Raw genomic sequence first — 21,037 nt, forward strand, 5'->3', positions numbered from 1 at the left:
GGCAAATCGCAAGACTTGTACACAATTCATGCGATCGAAACTAACGCTGCTATCTTTAAGCAGCAGAAGACGGTTCATGAGATTACAACTTGTGTACAAAATCATTAACAACATAGACTGCCCACGCCAACTGAAAGGATACTTAGTCAAACGCTATGAGCTACATGATCGTAATTTCAGAGATAGCTCGTTAATTGACGGTGTGAGAGCCAAGTCAACTATGGGCCAATGTAGTTTTAAGAGTGCGGCCGCCCGTGAATGGAATTCTCTACCAAGAAACATTAGCGATACGCCTATTCCGGTTAACTGAACTTCGTATTTTCGCGCCATCAGCCCTGCACTCGATCCAGAGCTCCAGACTTGGGGAACACGCGTCCAACAGTAGTCCGTAGTCGGTGTATCTTAAAGTCCCTAATATTACTCCTCCAGAAGAGTGCGAGGGATTATCAAAGAGACTGACAAAACGAAAGCGCTCTTAGTAAAATCTCCAATTTTAAAGTGGTACTTTAACTATGATAATTAAATCAAATCTTTTTTGCTTTGGATTTCAAAACTATGTTAACTAACCCAGCACTGATTGTTGACCCAAGTTTTAAGCCTTAATTCAAAAGTCGCTTGTTTCTTTTAACTGGAATTTTCCTAATTAATGGTCCGCCATTACTAATATTAAAATTAAAATCTTGAGAGAGCTGGATCGAGGAGAAAATGACGTCAAAGGCTCAATAGTTTCAGAATGAAATGCGTGTGGACGCGGCTGAATTAATATGCAGCATGGGAGTTTCGGGCATTCAGTATTTTAAGCTCGTAGTTTGCAGATATCATAAGCTGTGTTTACACGCTGAAATTTTAAGCTAGTGAGTAAATGGCGTCTCTTTTCCCTAGATCCAACCCTCTGAGGTCCAGTCGGTCAGTTTTGGACGTGAGTAATGGTGAACCGTGAAATCCAATACCTACACTCAAAGTAAACAGGCTTTCGATAAAATCGAAGCTCAAAATTTTGCCAGTCAAGTTTTAAGCAAACAAAAAGGAAGTGACTTTTTGATCATAGTAGCACTTTAAGCCTTTTAAAGGGGGAGAAACCCATTGCATGACTACGTCTTGAACATAACGCGTCTTATAAGCCATGAGCATGGAGATTTTTGTAATACGCAAGGGTTTGCCATAAGCCGTCGTGCTCGGATCCGTGGTCAAGAATAATCAAAACAGGTTCAGGTGAGCGCCATCTTGGCAAATTTTAATAAGATTTAATTTTGCTTTGAACAGTTTCTGTGATATTCTTAAATAGATTGATATAATTTCTACGAACGCATGCGCAATAAAGAGTTTAAAGAACGACAAGTCCAAGGATTAAAAGCTTCTTTGACAAAATATGACAATTCTCGTTTCTGAGACTTGCAAGGGAAATCTTCCTTTGGAAATTAAATATCTTGACTTGACGAATACAATTAACTCGAATGGATTTATTATTTAACTGAAGAGATTTCTGGAGGTTACCTTTGAATTTTGTATGTACGAGACAGAGCTTTGAGCGAACTAACTTGTACAATTCTTTGACGGAATTTAAGAAAGAGCAACGGCTTTGCCAAATGCCATCGCACTCTTTTCCATTCACTGAAAAAAAAAACCCAACTTGAAATCATCAGATTTTGGGCTTCTACGACAACGGAATCATTCAACAGCAACTTTATCTTTAACAACATGGGTGACAAGTTAACAAACTTGAAATTGAAAACAGCGCCATAAGCTCGAAAAACTAACAAGAAAAAGTCGCAAATGAAATAAATTAAATTAAAAATACTCTTCAGGGCATAAATATACAGAATTTATAATACTTTATATACAAATATGTACAATTGAATTAACTAGCGTCTTCTTTTTAACATTATAATCTCAAAACGACACGAAGGAAGATTGCCGTTGATTCATTCGTAACTAGCGATTCTGAAGTTGTTCTCATTCGCTCGAGCGAAGCACATCTCCTCCCCCCACCCCCCCCCCCCCCCCTCCAAGAAAAACAACTTAATTCCAAGGTTCAAGGGAAAGACGAGAACAATCAAAGGAGAGGAATCTGGTGGGACAGCTCTCTCAAGATGGAGAAGTGGTCGGAGAAAGAAAGATGCCACACAATAGAGAAAAGTAGAACATCTAAGTTGCTATGGTGACGTTCTTCCGGGAGTTCTTTTTCCAATCAGGTGTTAGCTTTCTTGCTGGGGGTTTCTCGTTTCAGGGACAGTCTGTAATTTTCTTCCTCGGAGTTGAATGGAGCGTTTAGAAGGAAGTGTCGCACGAATGGGCGGCTCACGAAGTTGTACTGGATGGAAGCGATCTGGTAACCCCACAATTGCCTTTCTGTCCCTGAAAAAGTGAAAAGTTATGAGACTCCAGAAAAATGAATACGTAGTACTAGTCTTGAGAATAAGTTCAATAGCCCATTTCCGAGTTGATGCATGCTTCAGTTTAAAAGCGAGTCCTGGAGCACAACCATTCAAATGGAAATAAGTTGTGTATTCGCACGCAAATCAAACTCATTCCCTTTCAATAACTGAGCACCAAGGCTAACTTCGAAATCGAGACAGACAGCAACTCGGAAATGGCCCATTTAAAGCGGGTGTCAATGAAAAATCAAATTCCCCAGGCCTCGCCATCTTCAGTAATTGTGAAGTGTTACGGTTATACTCTTATTACGAAACAAAAGATCTTTGCGTCAGAACTACAGAGCAACCGTAACGTGTCACAATTATTTAAGATGGCAGCGCCCGGGATTTTTGAAAGTGAAAATACTCGATTCCCAAACTCTTTTTTTTCTGATAGAGCCCCTTTTTTTGAACGATTTTCGAACAGGTTGCAAACTGTTTTTTCCTTCTGGTTTTAAGTTATACTTTACAATAAATGGAGGCTTCCTTCTCTTAAGGCTCTCACTCTGTTCAGGTTTCGTTTTTCGAGCTGTTAAAAGCTTTACCTACATAAATAACAACCTCCAACTCCGAAACTCGGTAACCAACTGCTCTGAGACTTTGCAATTCGCTCCGACGAAGGGCTAACGCTCGAATCGTCAGCTTTCCAAATCTTTCACGGTGGTTATTCGACCTTTATCAACTCGTTTGATAAAATAAATTTCTGTTTCAATCTCCCACCGACGCAGCACCACAGTTTCTTTAGAAACTAAAATTTTGGTAACAATGCAACTGTTTCTCGTGCATTTCGCAAATTGTTTTGATTATTCAAACTTGAAGTTACTAACCTGATAGTAGTTCGCTAACACTTCCACGCGGTGCATCTTCAGCCAATAAATTGTGACTGGACAAACGATTGACCTCGATCTTGGAGCTTGGCTTGAGCTCAGGAGAGAGTCTACTCCTTATCACATCTTCCTTGACTGACGGACTGCTCTGAGACTTTGCAAGCCTGTCGACAAATGATTTGACATGATTCGAGCTCTCACTCATAGACAGAGTGCTAAGACTCATCGTAAGCTGCTCTGACGATGGATCCCGCGATACTCTGCCCTCCTTCACCGATTGACTGCTCGGCGTTCTTCGGATAAATCCCTTGAGAAACGAGCGCCGAGTTTCGCTGGATTTAGTCTCCGACAATCGCCGTTTCGGCGTCTTGAGCGAAAACGAAGAACCGTTTTGATTCGGCGACGTCTCCGAAAGCCTCCTAAAGAGCGGGGGCCTACACGACGTGCGCGAGTTTGAACGAGGTGTGGAATTCTCATTTAGTGAGCTTGAACTTGTGATCACAGAATCAGAACTTGAATTTAGCCTTTTTCGCAAGTTTCCGTCGGAAACGTCAAGAACTTCAGCACAATTGTTTCCACGTCGATTTAACGAAACGTCGCTGGCAGTCCCATTTGGACGGCTATGAAGTCGAAAAAGTTTACTGCGTGACGGAGTCCGTTTGACCTTTGCGTTACGCTTGCCATTGCATTCCTGGGTGAGATTTTCTCTGTCACGCGCGTCACGCAGGTTTGAATTGCCATTGAGATGAATGCCTCCATTGACCACACTTATTCCATTACTTCTCGTGATTTTGCCATTTATGGCGCCGCCATCTGTAGAGTCAATCTTGTCATTGTTGCGCCTCAGCAAAGGAGAAGCCTTACCGTTTTTCAGTGGCTTTTTCCTTGTGCAAGACAAGTAAGTGTAAGTCTGTGCAATTTCAGTTAAAAAGTTCCCAAGGAAAGGCAAACATGGGCCATTCTCTAAACAGTTGGAAAGTTCAGTGCGGTATAACATAAAGTTATCACTCTCGCCCATGAGTATAGACAAGTCGCGAAACTTCCTGCAAAAAATAACAAACGACGAGATTAACACCCCTTATACTGCCAGTCATCGACTAGCCTCTCAAACAGTCGTTTTTAAGGGAGTCGTAATTCAAATCGAGCTTATGTGCAGAACTCTAAAAAATTAGAATTTAACATAAAGATCGATTCAAGTAAGATTCAAAATGCCCTCTAAAATAAATACGTCTTAAGTGAATTCTTAAATCAGCTAAGAAAGGAACAATTTCTTCATCGAAAACTGAAGAATGCGCGACAGCTTTGGTGCAGCTTTGATCCCCTAGAATCGCAAGCGTCTTACGCTATTTTGATAAAAAAAAAAAAATCACAATGTCTTTCCTTTTTTCATCATCTTTTCAAAGTGTGTTTGCTTATCACCAGAACGGCAAAGTTTTTGAGACGGTTTTAACATAAAGATCGATTCCAGTAAGATTCAAATGCCCTCTAAAATAAATACGTCTTAAGTGAATTCTTAAATCAGCTAATAAAGGACAAATTTCTTCATCGAAAACTGAAGAATGCTCGACAACTTTGGTGCAGCTTTGATCCCCTAGAATCGCAAGCGTCTTACGCTATTTTGATAAAAAAAAAAATCACAATGTCTTTCCTTTTTTCATGATCTTTTCAAAGTGTGTTTGCTTATCACCAGAACGGCAAAGTTTTTGGGACTGTTTACTTCAAGTTAAAACTTTCTTGTATTCAACGGTTCGCCGTTACGTTACGCCGTTACCAAAGTATCACTGCTTACTTTTTTCTCTTTGAAGGTACTTCTTTCCACGATTCTTTTAGTCTGTAGACCGGGGTGCACTGGAGACCAGCCAATAGAGCCTTGAGAGAATTGAAGTTTCCCAATAGGTGACATTTGTCGGCAATCTGAGAAGAGAACACACAAGACAAAAAAGACGATTTCAATGCCAACTTATTCAGGTGTGAACTTCGCTATAAAAAGGCAACAGATCGTTTATACGCACTGCTGTGTATTTTATCCATGTAATTAATGTTAGAGGTCGTTTTCTTTTGTAAAGCTACTTGACATCGATTATCTCGATTTGTCATGGGTACAGAGTGTTTTTTATTTTATTTTGGTGTAACCATATTTGTAAATAGCTGCTAACCATTCTCGAAAAAGTGTTAAGGCCTCTTAAACAGGTTCTGCATGATAAGTTAATTTTTAAGCCCTTCCCGGGTTCGGGAAATTCACATCTGGACGCTTTATTGGAAATTGCTCATTTTTCTGAGCCATGCATTTTTCCTGGACCTGAGACCCGCTGCGCTTCGATTGTCACCTTGGTTTCCAATGCCTTACAAGTCCCGGATCGGTACGAACGCGGGACAAGAAGTCACCGATCGGTAGTTTAGGAAATCTCTGAAGATAGCGCGCTACATTCGAAACGGAGTTCGCGTCTCTCTCCCTAAATTGCGCGTCTTTTATTTGCCGGCACTTTTATCGTAGCGAAGAGCACGAACAAATAATAGAGACTTCTCTTGCCACAAAGGGCAAGCGTCAGGTCTAAATTTGCGATTTGCCAAAAACCAAGGAAACGTTTTAGCTAATTTCCCGCTTGTTAGCTACACAAAGCGACCAACTTCTCGAAGAAAAGACACAAGCCAGAATAAAAGAATTGCTATGCTACTGTAAACTGAGTTTGATGTAAACGCAATGTCAAATCTCCCTGGAAGTTTCCTTTCACAGAGAAGTAAAAAGCAAGGGTTCATCAAGGGCAAAAGATAGAATAGCTCAGCTTGCTTTTCCGTGGATTCAGCCTGCTTACCTGTATGACCTTTGATATCGCTCGCGCTCTACCGCTAGCTGTATCCTGGGATAAAACTTCCGACGCCGCTAAAAGAGCAACGCGGTTGAAAAACTCCACCATGGCCATCACATTGGGAGAACTCACATACTGAAAAGAGAAGATCGAGAAGTGCAAGCGACATTAAATCCAGGTGCTTGACACAAGAAAAGGTCCTCAGTAGATTTTACACCGCGTTTAAGCGGAGAATCGGAAATACTAAAATTTGAGCGCGATTTTCCGCGTCTGCCTTCTTCTCGTGAGACAGCGCAGTCTTGGTTTTAAATCAAAGAGAAACTGCGAAGCGGATTTTTTTTCATGTCAGAAAGCCGAACGAAAAAGAGAAACATGGTTGTCATAAACGAGTTTGAAGAACTCTCAAGGTTCCCAGGCCCACCCTCCGGCCCGTCACTTCAACTCTTGAGGGAGAAATGGTCTAAGAACTAGGTGATGTACGTTTCCTACCTTGTCCTTTGTCATCCAGCCACACTTGGACAGCTCGGGCCAAGGAATCCGGATGAACAATTCTTTGTCAATAAGGGTGATTTCCCGCGCAAACAGCGACGCATCGATGTCAACCAGCCGCTGAGAAAGACCTGGAAGATAGCCATCCGAACTGTCAGGGTACTGGGGAACCTCTCCGACTGGACTCGAGACCTGGTTGCTTATTTCTCCCTGCTGGGTGCTGGTTTTGAAGATCGGTGAAAGTATTTTCTTAACCAGTCCTTTCTTTCGCATGCTTCCTGTAAATTTGAGAACAAAGTGTAGAATGACTTAAGGCCGCACCGTCAAAGCAGATGTGTCTAAAAGCGTCCCTAATTAGATGCACGAGGGTTTGATTAAGCGTCACGAAGTGTCTCCTTGCTTCTCTCCCCAACTTCGGCAAAGATGACAGCAGATAACAGAAATGAACGTTTCTCGTTTTGTACAAAAAAAAATATGACTAGAGAGTAACAATTTAGCTCGATTGGAGTCGAAATATTTCGGATTGAATGGGAGTGGTTACACAGCACTAAGCTCTGTAACCACTCGTTCTGAGCGGCCCCTTGATGGGAGCACAGCGTTATTCAAGTCCCTCGTCCCTGTTAAGGGAAAGGAGCCTAGTCTTGATTTCTAGAGCTCCCTTTGGTACGTTCCAGTCATATTTTTCGTACATCATGTCTTCAGAATGTAGAATCAACATTTCTGCTTCCGTTTTTCGTTCGGTGTTATGTCATTTACCAAAGAAATAATAAACTAAATAGTCCCATTCATTGACTATTAATGGAAAGAGACGAATTCTTTTGAGTGTAATTACTGAAATTACAGCTGAAAGCAGTTTTCCTTTGCGGCAACACTATCCTTTTGATTCAGGGGGTGAAATTCTAACGCATCGAATATCATTTGAAAGCTACCGAGCTGAAATTCCCATCACAAGTTACTCCAATGAAATGCGTACAGTAGGCAGGAAGTCTTCATAATGTTCGTCACACAGATAGAATCGTGCGTGAAGAGCGATCAATCAAATGAAATCTAACAAGAAGAATTTTCGTGTTGATGTTTTTGGTAATGCAATACTGTCGCTTTACAAAGTCGTTTGGTGTCGTCACAACATTTTGGTGTCACCATGAAACGGCGAAGAAACAAAAACAAAGAAGTAGCCAGTTTACGGCCACGTATGTGTTGGTGCGCATGGCAAAGATGGAAATGGACTGCAAATTCTCAAGGTTCTTCGTTGTCGCCGCCCGGGAAAATTCGTGGGATAACTTTTTCTTAGACTTGTAGCACTAAATGTAACCGGCTTCAACATTTGCTTCAACACTGATCCGTTCGATTTTGTTGAAAAGCGATGTTGAAACGGTTTCCTCCCCGCTTTCAACCGTCCTGAAACATGTTGAATCGAAGTTGAACGAGTTGAAATGCGTTTAAACTTTGCTTCAACAACCATTCGACATTTCTTTTGTTTTCGCTTCGAAGTTGAATGAAGTTGACGCAGTTTTTACCCCATCTTTCAAGGTAAAGACTTGAGATATGGAAACAAGTCTTTACCATCTTTCAACACTGTTGGGTATGCGCTTGCGCACTAATCGGTATCTCAATGACGTTCATCCAACAAAATCGAAAGGATGTTGAACTGCAAATGCTGTTTTCCCGGGCTTTAATAAAATTGATTCTTGTGAAACTATAACCACAAAACATTAAAAAAAAAAACGCTGCAGGCAGAAATCGCCAGACAGTCCATTTTAAAACCACATTGTGTATTATTCTAAAAGGTGGTTAGAATTTGACTCTGTAGAAAAAAAAAACAAAAAAAAGGAACTCTGCACGCTAAATGGCGTGATGGTATGGAAAACTTTCGTAATTGTTCGTCGCATGCAGTGAAGCTCCTGAAGTGTATTGTCCAAAATTTAAAGTTTAAGTCACAGAATGTTAAAAAATAATCATTAAAACAAAAATTAAATAAACGACGACCAAAGAGCGGGGTATGAGGGCACAAATGTACGAATTCATTGTTTCACAAGCCGAGGAAAACGCAAATATATATGTATATACATTACGTGATGTTCCAGTGCAAGACGACGCCAGACGACACACACGAGGAGTCCCACATAAACTTTCAATCAGCCATTAGGCATTTCAGCATGTTGAATGACAGTCAGCAGTGGATGTTCCTTCGGTTCGTAAATTGAATTTAAAGGTCACTATATATTGGCAAATTTTAGGACAAATTTTCTCGAAGTCTCCGTAGTCACGAATGAGAACAGAGGCCGAATTATACTCAGGTTAAAACAAGGAAAACTCAATATGGCTTTAATCCGGTTTATCAGTGTTGTATCGATAAAGAAAAGAAAGAAAACTAGGTGACAAAAATGACTGAGGATGGAGAGCATAGAGATTATTCTTCAATTAAGACAGACCTAAGCCCTTTCCCTTGTCACTTAACTTGTTACTTGATGACGATACTCTACTCAAGCTTTACCACAGAAAGGGGGAATACAAAGGAGACTACTCTGAGGTTTTTGATCAACCGTCGTATGCAATAGCAGATTCAGGAAAGCTTTAAATGCATAAATCGAGCGAATTACTACGTGAACGCGCGTCTTCTAATTTACAGCTGAATTTACCCCGGCCAAGGACAAGAACTAATGCCATTAAAAAGAGATGCACAAAGCTACAATGGCATAGGAAAGTAAAAGCAAAAAATGAGATCACACTCCATTGTAATCGAGTTTAACTTCCGATGCAAAATTTTGGACTTACCCATATTTATTCCGGTACAAGCCCTAGAGCAATTCAGCTGACAACTGAAGGATGCGTACGTTTCATTCATAGCGCAATAACATGGGGCCCCAACTGAGTAGGTTCATAGTATTAGGATAAAAAAAATTACATAAAGAGGAACTTAAAACGAAGGAAGTTATAATTTACACATCAACAAACAATTAGGACCCTGCGAAGCACTGGGTCTAAACTTACGTTTACGGGTACACTGGAGAGTGCAGACCAAATCGGCGTCGCTTTGAACAGATATATCCAGTGCAATTTTGAGAAATTATCCCTAAACGACTTAATTTGCCACCATGAATTTGATGATGTGTACAAACGAAGAAAGAACGCTTCTTGCAGATACAATCCAGCCCCTACTTAAGGACAGAAAGCGGAAATCTGATTTAGGCTAAGTCCCTAGGGAGTATGCGCACCGACAAAGAGGAACCGACAAAGCCCGCAAGTTTCTGTGCGTCGGCGATTACGCGCGCATTTCCTTGCAACTTGCACCGCGAATGCAAAATTAAAGTTGCAGAAACACAACAAGCCCGAAAGCTTAAATGAAAACACAAAGTGTATTACTTACCAAAGTGCGAGATATGAGACTTTCCAAGAGGCGTTTGGTCAGCAGATAACGTATCTATGAAAATAGACATTAGAATGGTTCATATACCACTTTCTCATTTTCCTTGTTGTCTACACTGCGTTAGGCAGAGACCCGTGTCGCGCGGCTTACTCGCGTGGCGTGGCTCACTCGCGTCGCATGGCTGGATTGAAAAGCGAATCATATCCACTGATCAACAAATTGACTTTGTTTTCCGTGGTCTCGATTACAATTCCGCTTGACTTTGGACCGTAAATTCTGTTGAAGTTGCTACGTTTACCTAAAACCCTTCTTTGTGTACTCCATATTAGCAAAGATAACTTATTATCGGTCTTCTTTTTAATATTTGTATAACTAACTGTCCAAAAAGAAACATTTAACAGGATCTGTCTTTTCCATCCAGTTGCATGAATATTTCCTATCAAATGGATTTGGACTTGGAATGAAGCATGCAACAGTGGACAATCTTCCTGTCGGTGTACGTTAGATCAGTGGCTTGATCTGATCGGCGCACTTACAAGTTGAGAAACTAAATATTTTGCGCAAGAGCCGATATAACGTAGATTTGATTAATTTGTAGTGTACTATATTTCGGCTGGGCAAACCCAGCCATCTTCAGGTACAATGAGACTTTACATTGGATTGCTACTATGTACATATATAAAGTAAATGGATGTTGACGTAATACTGGGAAAAATGAGATAAAACATTTTTATGCTCACGCTTGCTCACGCTGTCGTGGCAAAACCTAAAATTTGGCGATTTCACGTCGATGTTATGCAATGTACCGCAAAATTATCCGCTAACATGCGTGCCGCACGTGCAGAACGATTTTTTAAGCTCTTTTCACTAGTGCAAGCGCAAGCAAGAGCGCTTATTTCACCGTGAAAACGTGCCTGACGCAAGCATAAGCACAAGCGCGAGAATCAGTTTTTTTTCTTTCCCTTGTGCTTGCGTTGTGTGAAGACATTCGTCCAATGAAAACGAGCCTTTACAGATTCCACTCGCAGCGCCGCGTTGTAAGAGAGAAAGTGGAGATACTGAATCTTTGCCTCTGTGTCGTGTGCTCGTGCTTTGCACGTTATGGCTAGTTTTCACTTGACACGAACCTCTTGAGCTTGCATTTATGGTTGCGCTCTGGATTGAGTCTTCAGTGAAAACCAGGCTTAACAAATGGCGTTATTGTGTCGTGGGGTTGACCTTGCCGTGGCAGTCGTCGTTTCTCACAATTGCTTGCAACAACAAAAGTTGTATACCCAACTGCGGTGATCTTTCTAACTTATTTCAAATACACTGGTAATGTCAGCATGGCTTTATAAAAGTTGCAAGTCCCTTTTTGACTTGTGCCTGTTTCTGCTTAGTTGGCCACATACATACACCATAAGCTTTTTTGCAGACATCACGCCGAGCCGGCCACTTATGCTGTAGGGGTATCGAATAATTTCACTAATAAAGAAACAAGGGCCTCAATAGGGCCGTTTATACAAGAGAAAATAGGCCGCAGCTTACTCTGGCCGCGGCGTAAATAATACGCGAAAGGAACTATTTATACGAGTATAAACTCCAAGGCCAGGATAAGTTGCGGCTTGAGAAAGCCGTGAACGTAGATTTTGTACCATTTATACGGGGTGTTCGCTTCTTACGTAAGCCGCGGCTTATTTTCTCTCTTATAAACGGCCCTATTATCCTTTTTGTCTTATTCCCGCTTTTCGCCGATTACGCGGCGATGCTGCGGTTAATGGCAGTTTGCCGGTTACGGTATTTTATATACGCCGGAACTGAGGTAGTGGTGCAATTGGCGTCAAAGTCGTAGAAGTGTACATTTTCTGTCATTTTTGAAAACCACAAGATTAAAATTCCACTACTGCAGATTGCTTATAAATCGAGCAAACTTAAAAACCTTCAATCTGCTTAAAAATGACGACATGCCGACTCGGCGGTAATTATGAAGTTTGGTAATATGTCACAAAACACACACACGTCCAAGTCAACATTAAATCAAAGTCCTTAACGCAAACAGATTTATAATATTAATAGTCATACTTGTAGAGTGTTGCCAACTTTGCAGAGAAAATTACTGTACACATTCAATAAGAAAATCATTGGCTTACCTTTTTGGTCATCCAAAGAAATGAAAGACTTAATTACTTTTGAAGGAGAACGATAAAGTCCCGCCGAGGGATGACTTAGAGCAAAGACTTTCTTCATCGTCGATGAACACCGCACACTTAGACCAAAAACAGAGCTAGCTTACAGTTCGACACAACTATTTACGACTCCTTAAGCTGGAAAACATCTTTTTAAACGTAGAATAATACCCTTCGGTTTCGGTTTGAAGGGCTTTTTATACCTAACGGCGGCTCTTATTTTTACAGTATTTGTTTTCATAGCTAACTCTAATGGCATCGTCGACACATCTTTCAAAGTATGACCGACATACAACTCTAATTAACACCCGATAAAGTACATCCGGTCACGATTTCGTCTGATCAAGACAAAAAACGACACAGTGAAAGCTTTTTTCTACAAAACTGCCGGTTTTTTTTATGGAAGAACTCTCTTGAAAATTTTCCTCAACAAAGCAACGCTTTTAACAAACTCGGAGTGAAGCAAGTCTGCTTTACTTTACGTTAACTTCGGGCAATTTATTTCTTTTAGGGAAGGCGGGGAAATGTGCTTGAAAAACAAGGAATATTAAATTGCTTGCATTCCGTCTGGCCCGCCTTTGTGCTCATCCGACACCCCTTCACGTTTTATAAATAAGTAAGATTCTGGCGTTCATGACATCATTTAAAGACGTTCACGCCCATTGCCACTGCGCATCCTTACAGCGCACGCAAATTTACATGACACGTCATGCATTTTCGCGCGAACGTCCTTAAGCATAACACAGATTTATGGATTTATAAATCGAAAAATAAAAATAAAAAAGTCAATTTACAGTATCCGTAGAATTCCGAAAAGTAGAGCTGTTACTTTCGGATTTTACAGGAAAAACGGGCCGCTACTTTCGGGTAGCATAGAATGCATGAAAAGACAATTTTAAAATTCTTCTTGTGACAAAATTATGACGCCAGTCACTGCCTCGTTTTCACTAGTCACGCAAACACAAGCGCAGGCATAAGCACGTTTATTTCACCGTGAAAACGGGCTTGACGCAGGCATAAGCACGTGCGCAAAATTATGTACACATTCAATATTATAATGCAATCACTGCACAAAGGAAGGACAGGATTTCCTGAATTTACAGACAGGTTTCCGTCTATTTAGAGCCCGACAAACCGAACTTCCTCAAAAACAAGACTACATACATGTAACACCAAAAGTTTGATAACAACTTGGGAAACAGCCAAGATTTTGCAATTTGAGACAACTTTCCTGCAGTTCGAGACTTCCTCTAAAGAAAACCAACAAAAATTCATTCACAACCACCGGAACAGCTAAAACTGCAATAACAATCAGAATCTTCCTGTAGCGGAAATCTACAATTTTATCGGCAATTCATCACAAAGTAGTCTTTGATTTACTGAAATATTATACCGAACATCTTTTGGTGTGTAGTGAATATTATTCAACAGCCCTTTGTTGCAAGTATATTATAATGTTTTGATGGAGAACATTTTTGCTAAAAGTTGTAGGCAAAAGACAACTTACCAGTAGTAAAAACAAGGTTAGATGTAAATTCCTACACCGCGACGAACTTGACTGATTACATTTTTAATCATGTTAAAATGATTGGAAAAAATGTCTATTTGCACGGTCCCACATCAAGCCAAGGTTAGTCATCAATACAATGTTACATAATTTACAGATAAAAAGACAAAAATAATAGATCATAATATGGTTTCATTTCAACCAATCAATTAAATTCTAAGTTTTTAGAAACGAATATCTTCGGCCAAAGATAGACCAAAAATATTGACAGTGAACTTAGAACAACATAACAACTGTTACATAATACTTTCATGGAGCAAAGTTTTTTTGCATAGAGGAAAAATTTCATCAAAACAAAAATGTCATAAACTTGAGCGATACAGTATCTCTGATTAAAAAAATGTCACCAAAACTGGAAAGATTGCTGTAAACATGCTCTCCAGCAACATTTTAGAATGATCACCACACAAAGACATCTTTTGAGCCTAGCAATAATATACATAACTTTAGAAACCTAAAGGGCCCCTCAGAATGTGATAACAAAACTGTAATAATTACAGTTTTGAGAAGACATTTTGCCCCTAGTTAAGGGCTCAAATAAATAAATGGACATAATTTAAATAACACTGTGTGCATAAAAATATTATTGTACTATAAAAACATATTATCATGGTCATGATAATATTATTTAACACTGACTGTTTACATAAACAAAAGTCATTTCAGGAAAATTTAATAGCACATACCAAAGGCATCTTTTTAACAAACAAGGCTGATATCTCCAGTATGCCACACAATAGAGTAACCAATCATTTTCAATAACTATTGCATGTAAATGTATTTTGGTTTCAATGCAGGTCAGAATGTATGGCACAGATTGTCAAATTAAAACATCTATTTGTTTAAAACTGTTCATTTTAATCCTAACAACGCCTTTCTCCACTCCCTACCCCTCCCTGCGCACAATGTGCACAGATGTTGGATTTTCCACGGACTTGTGTCGCTTTTCAGAACTACTCAAACTTATCATTGTATGAACAGAGAGAGAGCAGAAAATGGATTTGAAATGTGATAGGTGTCACAACACTTATGACTTAATCCTAGATATTGATCTTTTGATTCTACCTCAAGTGTCTCCGTAGAGTAAAATGCAAAAAAGCCTCACTTATTGAAAATGTCTCATGTCCATGACTGCCACAACAAGAACAAACCTTTCGATCAAATTCAGTTGTTTAAAGGCAACCTTATAAAAAATTCACTGTTGTTGGAGAAACGATATTGACTCTGATATTACAATGGCGAGTTTGTAAATAGTGATAGCTTAAAAATCAAGGAAAAGTAATATTTTGGCTGACAGAAAGGCAAGCTTGATGCATGCTGTATGGAAGCCATATGTTTTAATTTTCCTGTTTTTTTTTTTTTCAAAACTGGATTTGGTCACTTTGAATCAACACTGCACTGATCTCAGTGAGTCAATACATGATAGTTCAAACAGCAAGTTTTCAATATTGAAATAAATTATTTGCAAAAGTGACATCCAGCCATACAACTGAATTTGCCTTCACCTTTGGCTTAATAGGATATCAATGGCGTAATTTAATATAAATATCATTTAAGAATAACAATTTATTTGCTGTTTTAAAAAATTTAAACTCAACTGTAAGAGAGGTAAGTCAACAAACATAAAATTATGAAAATGAGTATGAATATAGAAATATTGTTATTTATAACTGAGCAAAGAGTCCAGGGTTAGTAAGTTCTTTTTAAATCACAAAACTTATTCACTATTATGATCGGTTAGAAAAACATCAGTCAACATCATAATTCATGAAGACTAATTCCTCTGCCTACGAGAGATAACTGTGCACACTTTTTACTGGGCAAGTGGAGGTTTACTTGTCACACAGTTACACGTAAGTCTAATACTGCAAATACACAAGATAATGAGACATTAGGAATTAATCTGTGTACAGCATTCAACTTTTTACTTACCTTGTTTGCTCTGAACAGTCACTGTGGCTTCTTCTTCCTTGGTTGATGCCAAGCTTCTAACTGCTGCAAAACTATCACTGAATCCACCACGGCGCCCTACAGCCACAACACCATTATGCAAATCAAACCCTTGAACACTTAATGAATTCCCATTGTCAGTTCTAACAGCCATATCACTGTCTTTGCATGAGTCATTAGATTCTGTTATTTGCATCTTTAACTTCGGTCTCTTCTTGTACAACACTGACCAGAACCGTTTGATCTTTTCTTTACGAGGGAGCTCATTACCCTCGGTCAATGCAAAAGCCATGTCATCTTTAAATTCTAAGCGCCGTGCTGCAACTGACTTGTTTTCACTGACGGAGTTGGACCGAGCATCACAACTGAGGTCAGGTCTTTTAGAAGCTGGTAATGAGTCAGATCTCCTTGCCAAACACCTCTTTGGGCTCAGACGAGACTCTTTTGTTTTAGCAAGTGGACTATGCAGGACCCCTCCATTCTCTTTAATGGATTCTTGCTTGAATGAAACACGACTTTGTCGAATACATTTGGTGCTGAAGTCTGATGGCATGGGTATTCTGTTAGCTTCGTTACCTATGGCCAGACATAGGGAATGTTTACGATGGTGTTTGGGTGGGGTCATTTGCACCCAATCACCATCATCCCCTTTACTATTTCTAACAAAATTAAGATTGGATGGGTGAGCCCGCAAATTCTCAACCCTCTGTTGCAAGGTTGCAAGTGCTATATTTTGATCTGAATTTTCACCATCTCGAGTTAAATGGTCTTCGGTGCTTTGACCACGAGTTCTACACGAGTTAAACCTCAAATCAGCGTCTAAACGAACGTTTCCTAAATCACAAACGTTTGGCAAAGACGGACATCGAAAAGGCTTAGCAAGGGATATGTTTGGGTGGGAATTTGATCTGTATATCGATCCAGTGTTTAAGCTATCGAACATATCCTCCAGATCGCTGTCATTTCGCGAGCTTTCGAGCGATGGAAGTGTAGGTTGATGAAATTGGGTGATCGCAAGTCGCCGAACTCTTCTCGGGTTTAACATAGACACGGACCAGGTAGAAATCGTGCGATCCACCGATAGAGTCAACGCATACTCTGGAATCATTTGAAGATCGTCGCCTTCTTCATCATCACTGCAATCATCGGAGTCAGAGTCGCTCCCGATCGAATTAGAGGAACTCATTGTCAGACCTTGGGCTTCGTCAACGTTAAAACTCCGCAGCCATTTAGGCCATACCTCCTCCCTGCCACAAAGCTCGTAAGTCTTCCAAACCGACGAATCCTTGCTCCACTTAGCTTTGAAAGTGAAAGCGCAGTCGTGGCAGACTTCAATAGCCACTTCGGAGCGGAGAAATTTAGAGACAATTTTGCCAGAGTCGTGCTGCAACAAGCTGTACACCTCGGAGTCTCTCCTGTCCCTTATTTCTTTGACAAAAACAAACTCTTCCGTCAATAAAATATGAACTGTTTTCGAGTAGTGAAGTTGGCTATTTAGTTCTAGGAATTCGCTTTCAATCAAAACCTCTCCTTCCGCGATCGCTGATGCTTCACCGGGAAAAACATGCGGTGAAGTTCCATTGTTTTGCGCGCCCCGACAACTGCGCTCGGCATCTGACGACGCCATTTTTTCGTCTTCCTGTCCAGTTCTGTTTCTTTTCAAGGTTTCATCGTGCTGTTCAGAATGTCCTTCTGACAATCACATGCCGGTGAAACTAGATCGGCACGCTATTGCTTTCCTAAAGCGAAATTTCACGTCGAGTACATTGAATGAATGCGATTTCGCATCCGCCATGGTGTTGGTGTAATCTATGTAAATTATTCACTATTGTGACGTTAGTGGATTTACATAATTAATCTACGACAAGACCTGCAAAGACTCCAAAAAGACAGTACGTGCAAGCATTAGCCTATCTCGAATTTTCCTGAAACAACCTGTCAGTTTTAAATTCTGAATTAAACGAAAACTAATTATACACCGTTCAGACAACAAGTGTCTGAAACATTGAAAAAACTGCTGAAAAAAATCCCAACGAATAGATTTCTGCATTATCAATGATGAACGCTGTCTTCAGTCTCACTGATTAGCAGACCGCAATGAAAATCCTAATTTCTTTTAACTTGGCTTTGGAAATGTGCATGGGTTTTTCCCACTTCATTTTATATAATCGGATGTTTCAAAGCGTGTAGATAATCGTCGTAATCCGAAAGAGGTTTCTCATAGCATAATTTATTAGTGGGATAAATGTTTGTTTTCTGCAAAGGTTTAAGTGACTTTTGATTCCGTAAAAATGAACTCAAAATTCGTGAATCAAAAACCTTGCCTTTATGTTCTTCTGAACAAGCGGTGTCGTTCAGCTAAAAAGGTCTTCATATGGTGATTGCATGTGAAAATTTTCGAATGGTATTTGCAGGCGCTGGCATGAATGACCTCGGAAGATTTCGCATAGAGATCACAAGACCATAATTGCATGTCTGACATGTCTTAAATGGCGAGAGTTTGGTTAAAATTTTAATTTGTAAAACCCCTGCAAATCTAATATCACAATATTTTACTGTCACCTTGTAAAGCCAAGAAAACAACCTAATAAAACTGTCAAAATTCAGAGATGATCATGAGAAATGGCAAGGAAATAATTACCACAGAGAATTTGAGAAACTGGCAAAAATCCGACCTAACTGATAACCCATTTGCGACTAAACATTGCTCCATTCTTTTAGACAAATCAGTTTATCTGCCTTTGAAGAGTTGGATTAGAGTAGATTATCGCCTTACTTATTCCCCAGAATTAAACTGGTTACTCTTTCTAAATCGGATAAATTAAAGCAAAACACTCCTAATGCACCAGGCTTGCTAAGAGCCTTAATAGCCTTTTCCACTCGGAGGGTGCATGACATTTACAGATTTTACCGTCTAACGACTAGACGTTACTCTTTTAAATGAGGAACCCCTTAGGGGCGAAAAAAAACAAATACGTCTTCAGGCCGCTTTAAAGCCAGCGACAGTGTTCTTAGATGCTATGTCTAAAGGAAGATCATTTCAAAGTTTTGGCACTGGGTATGTAAAAGAACGGAAAGAAGACAAAGAAACGGGTTACTTTCGAAAGAAACTGTTCACTCTGGTGGAGGGTTAAATCCCGAACACGTCAGCTCACAAATCTTTCTCAAGGTGGTTGATTCAATTTACCTTTATAACTCGCAGACTAAAACCAAATTTTTGTGTAAAAGAACAATCACCGAGGGTTACCATAGCAAAAAGACAAACAGACTTAAAGGAGAAGAACTGCTACCTTAGAAACGGTTATAATTAAAGCGAGTGGAAAATGAAAGTGGCTTAATTATTAACCGCATTTGAAGATATATGGGGAGTTATATGATGATGAATGAAGCAAAAGTCATAAAATCTTGAGGTCTTAGCAAGATTTAGTATGTCGAATGACAGCGCCGACTTATCGGCCTTTAGTGGACAAGGCTGCCTCGTTCCCACGCCTACGGCCTTTATCTGCATTGGTTCCAGGTTATTCAAATATTTCTTTGCTTTGATTTGTTCTTGAGCTGAGAGGTAAATTGCGCGGGTTCGGGACTGATAAAGTGCTGCATAGGGTGTGAATCTTGTCGCAAGCGCTCAAGGGAAGTCGTTCCCTGACGAAGGCCGTGATCTGACCGGCGAGTTTTGAGATCATCATCAAGGAGGTTTAAGAAATGACGACGGCTATGGCAATGACATCGACAAACAGAACAGCAGTAATATCGTTGGTCAAAAGAAGAATAAGCTTGCTGCTCCTGGGGCACGAACTTAGCACATAATTTTAAAATCTGCGGTACTCTGAGGACGTGAAATCATCAAATTCAATTTGAGGTTTTGACGACAACGTGCGCAAACTGATGTGAATCTTTCATTTTCTTTTTTTTTTTTTTCTAAAACCGCTCGTACTCAATTAATTTTTAGGATTATGAATTTGCCCACCTTGTGCGACGTGGACGAGATGTAATAATCTCGAAAACCGAGGAAAGAAAGATTTACGATAGTGCAAAGTTATACTTTGAGGCCTGTGACGTTTCCGTCGACGTCCTAGTTCAGACGACGACAACGGCTACGATAACGCTGTCTAAACATTCTAAACGTCTAAACGCTGTCTAGTTGCGATAATCTCGCGATTAGTCCAAGTCGTTCGGAAATTGTGTATCAACATTCAGTCAGGAATAAAACTGATATGGACGATGTTGATGTGAGGATATGTGGAGGACCAGAGCATTAAAATATAGATTTTAAAACTTTTCCCAGGCTCTAAAATTCTATGCCGTTCTGGTTCGTATCACCTTAATTCCTAGATAATTACTGCGAAGCTTACTACTCGAATAAGTTACGAAACGAACCATGAAATGATTACAATAAAGCGAATAACGCTCTCGTAGCGAGCGCGTTATCGTCGTTCTCTCTTCACGGATCTGTAAATTACGCGCGCTTTTAGCTATTGGCCAAACGGCTGCCAAAGTTGATTCTGATTTCAAACCACACTTATCATCTGTTCCGCATTTCGTAAAAACCATCATATTCAATGATTGTGTACGGATGCGCTCCGGATATGTTAAAGCTTGGCCCAACCTGCAAAAAATCCCTTGAAAAATCACTTTAAACTAACCTATTGGATCAAAAGTACTTGAAGTACTTGAAGGTGTTGTGATATTCGGTGATTTCAGGACTTTTGTTCCTTTGTACATAACGGCGAATCAGTTTCAATTCCACTCCTCTTCGTTCTCTTGCATGTATATCATAGACAGAGTTTTTAAGACCATAACATCACACGGAAATACTTGAGCAAGCACACACCTTTTATCTGGTTGGCTTCAAGCTTTATTCCCCTACGATTTATTAATAGCATTAGGAATTTTTTTTACCGATCTTAAGCACTGACTGTGCTTGTAAGTGCTACAACGATTCTTAGTCAAACGCGGAAGCAGTGCAGTTCTGTTTCATTTCATTTTACACTCGGGGATATTTTGGGGTTTCTTTATAGCTTCAGCACAATTACGTCAAAAGAAGTAATACAGGTATCTGAACGTCACCAGAGGTTACAGCGTCTTAAAATTGGCCTCTATAGAACGGCACGGGCCATTGAATTTTTGAGAAGGGGTCGGGTTAGGCAAGTGCCAAAAGCTTTTGGACAAAAAACGGTAGGGGGAAAATCGCGTACAAGTAAGCGGTGTGGAAAAAAGGTGTAATGGAAAAAATTCTTGGAGCTACAAATAATGGGAAAAAAATTTGACCCCTCTCTCCCTCCCTCGTCTATCTCAAGAGACATTCATATTGGAGCGCATGCTCAATGACGAGCTTTTATTCCTGAGCACTGATACGCATTAGAATTTTGACAAGTGCGCGTGAGCCGAACGTCCAGGAAAAGCCGTTCTCGTATTCCAATCTAAAGTTCCTCGACGATTTTAGTTATAACT

General features: G+C 40.1%; 1 protein-coding gene across 1 annotated transcript; it reads right to left on the reverse strand.

Annotated features, from left to right (window-relative positions):
- Window positions 1–1,207: 1,207 nt before the first annotated feature.
- LOC137969423 (uncharacterized) lies at window positions 1,208–17,397 on the reverse strand. Its single transcript, XM_068815639.1, has 7 exons — window positions 15,569–17,397; window positions 9,905–9,958; window positions 6,538–6,815; window positions 6,055–6,183; window positions 5,031–5,155; window positions 3,242–4,284; window positions 1,208–2,355 (listed from the first exon to the last, which is right to left on the reverse strand). Exons 1-7 carry the CDS (start codon window positions 17,211–17,213, stop codon window positions 2,189–2,191), a joined length of 3,441 nt encoding a protein of 1,146 aa, XP_068671740.1. The 5' UTR covers window positions 17,214–17,397; the 3' UTR covers window positions 1,208–2,188.
- Between the last annotated feature and the right edge of the window lie 3,640 nt (window positions 17,398–21,037).

This window comes from Montipora foliosa, chromosome 9 (genome assembly GCF_036669935.1).
Source record: "Montipora foliosa isolate CH-2021 chromosome 9, ASM3666993v2, whole genome shotgun sequence".
Classification (NCBI taxonomy): domain Eukaryota; kingdom Metazoa; phylum Cnidaria; class Anthozoa; order Scleractinia; family Acroporidae; genus Montipora; species Montipora foliosa.

Bases quoted from the DNA above. Each gene is read 5' to 3' on its own strand.
- LOC137969423 (XM_068815639.1), bottom strand. From the start codon at position 17,213: ATGGCGTCGTCAGATGCCGAGCGCAGTTGTCGGGGCGCGCAAAACAAT. The intron at 9,959-15,568 runs GTAAGTAAAAAG...CTATTTTCATAG, and splicing joins GACTGTTCAGAGCAAACAAG to ATACGTTATCTGCTGACCAA. The intron at 4,285-5,030 runs GTAAGCAGTGAT...TATTTTTTGCAG, and splicing joins GTACCTTCAAAGAGAAAAAA to GAAGTTTCGCGACTTGTCTA.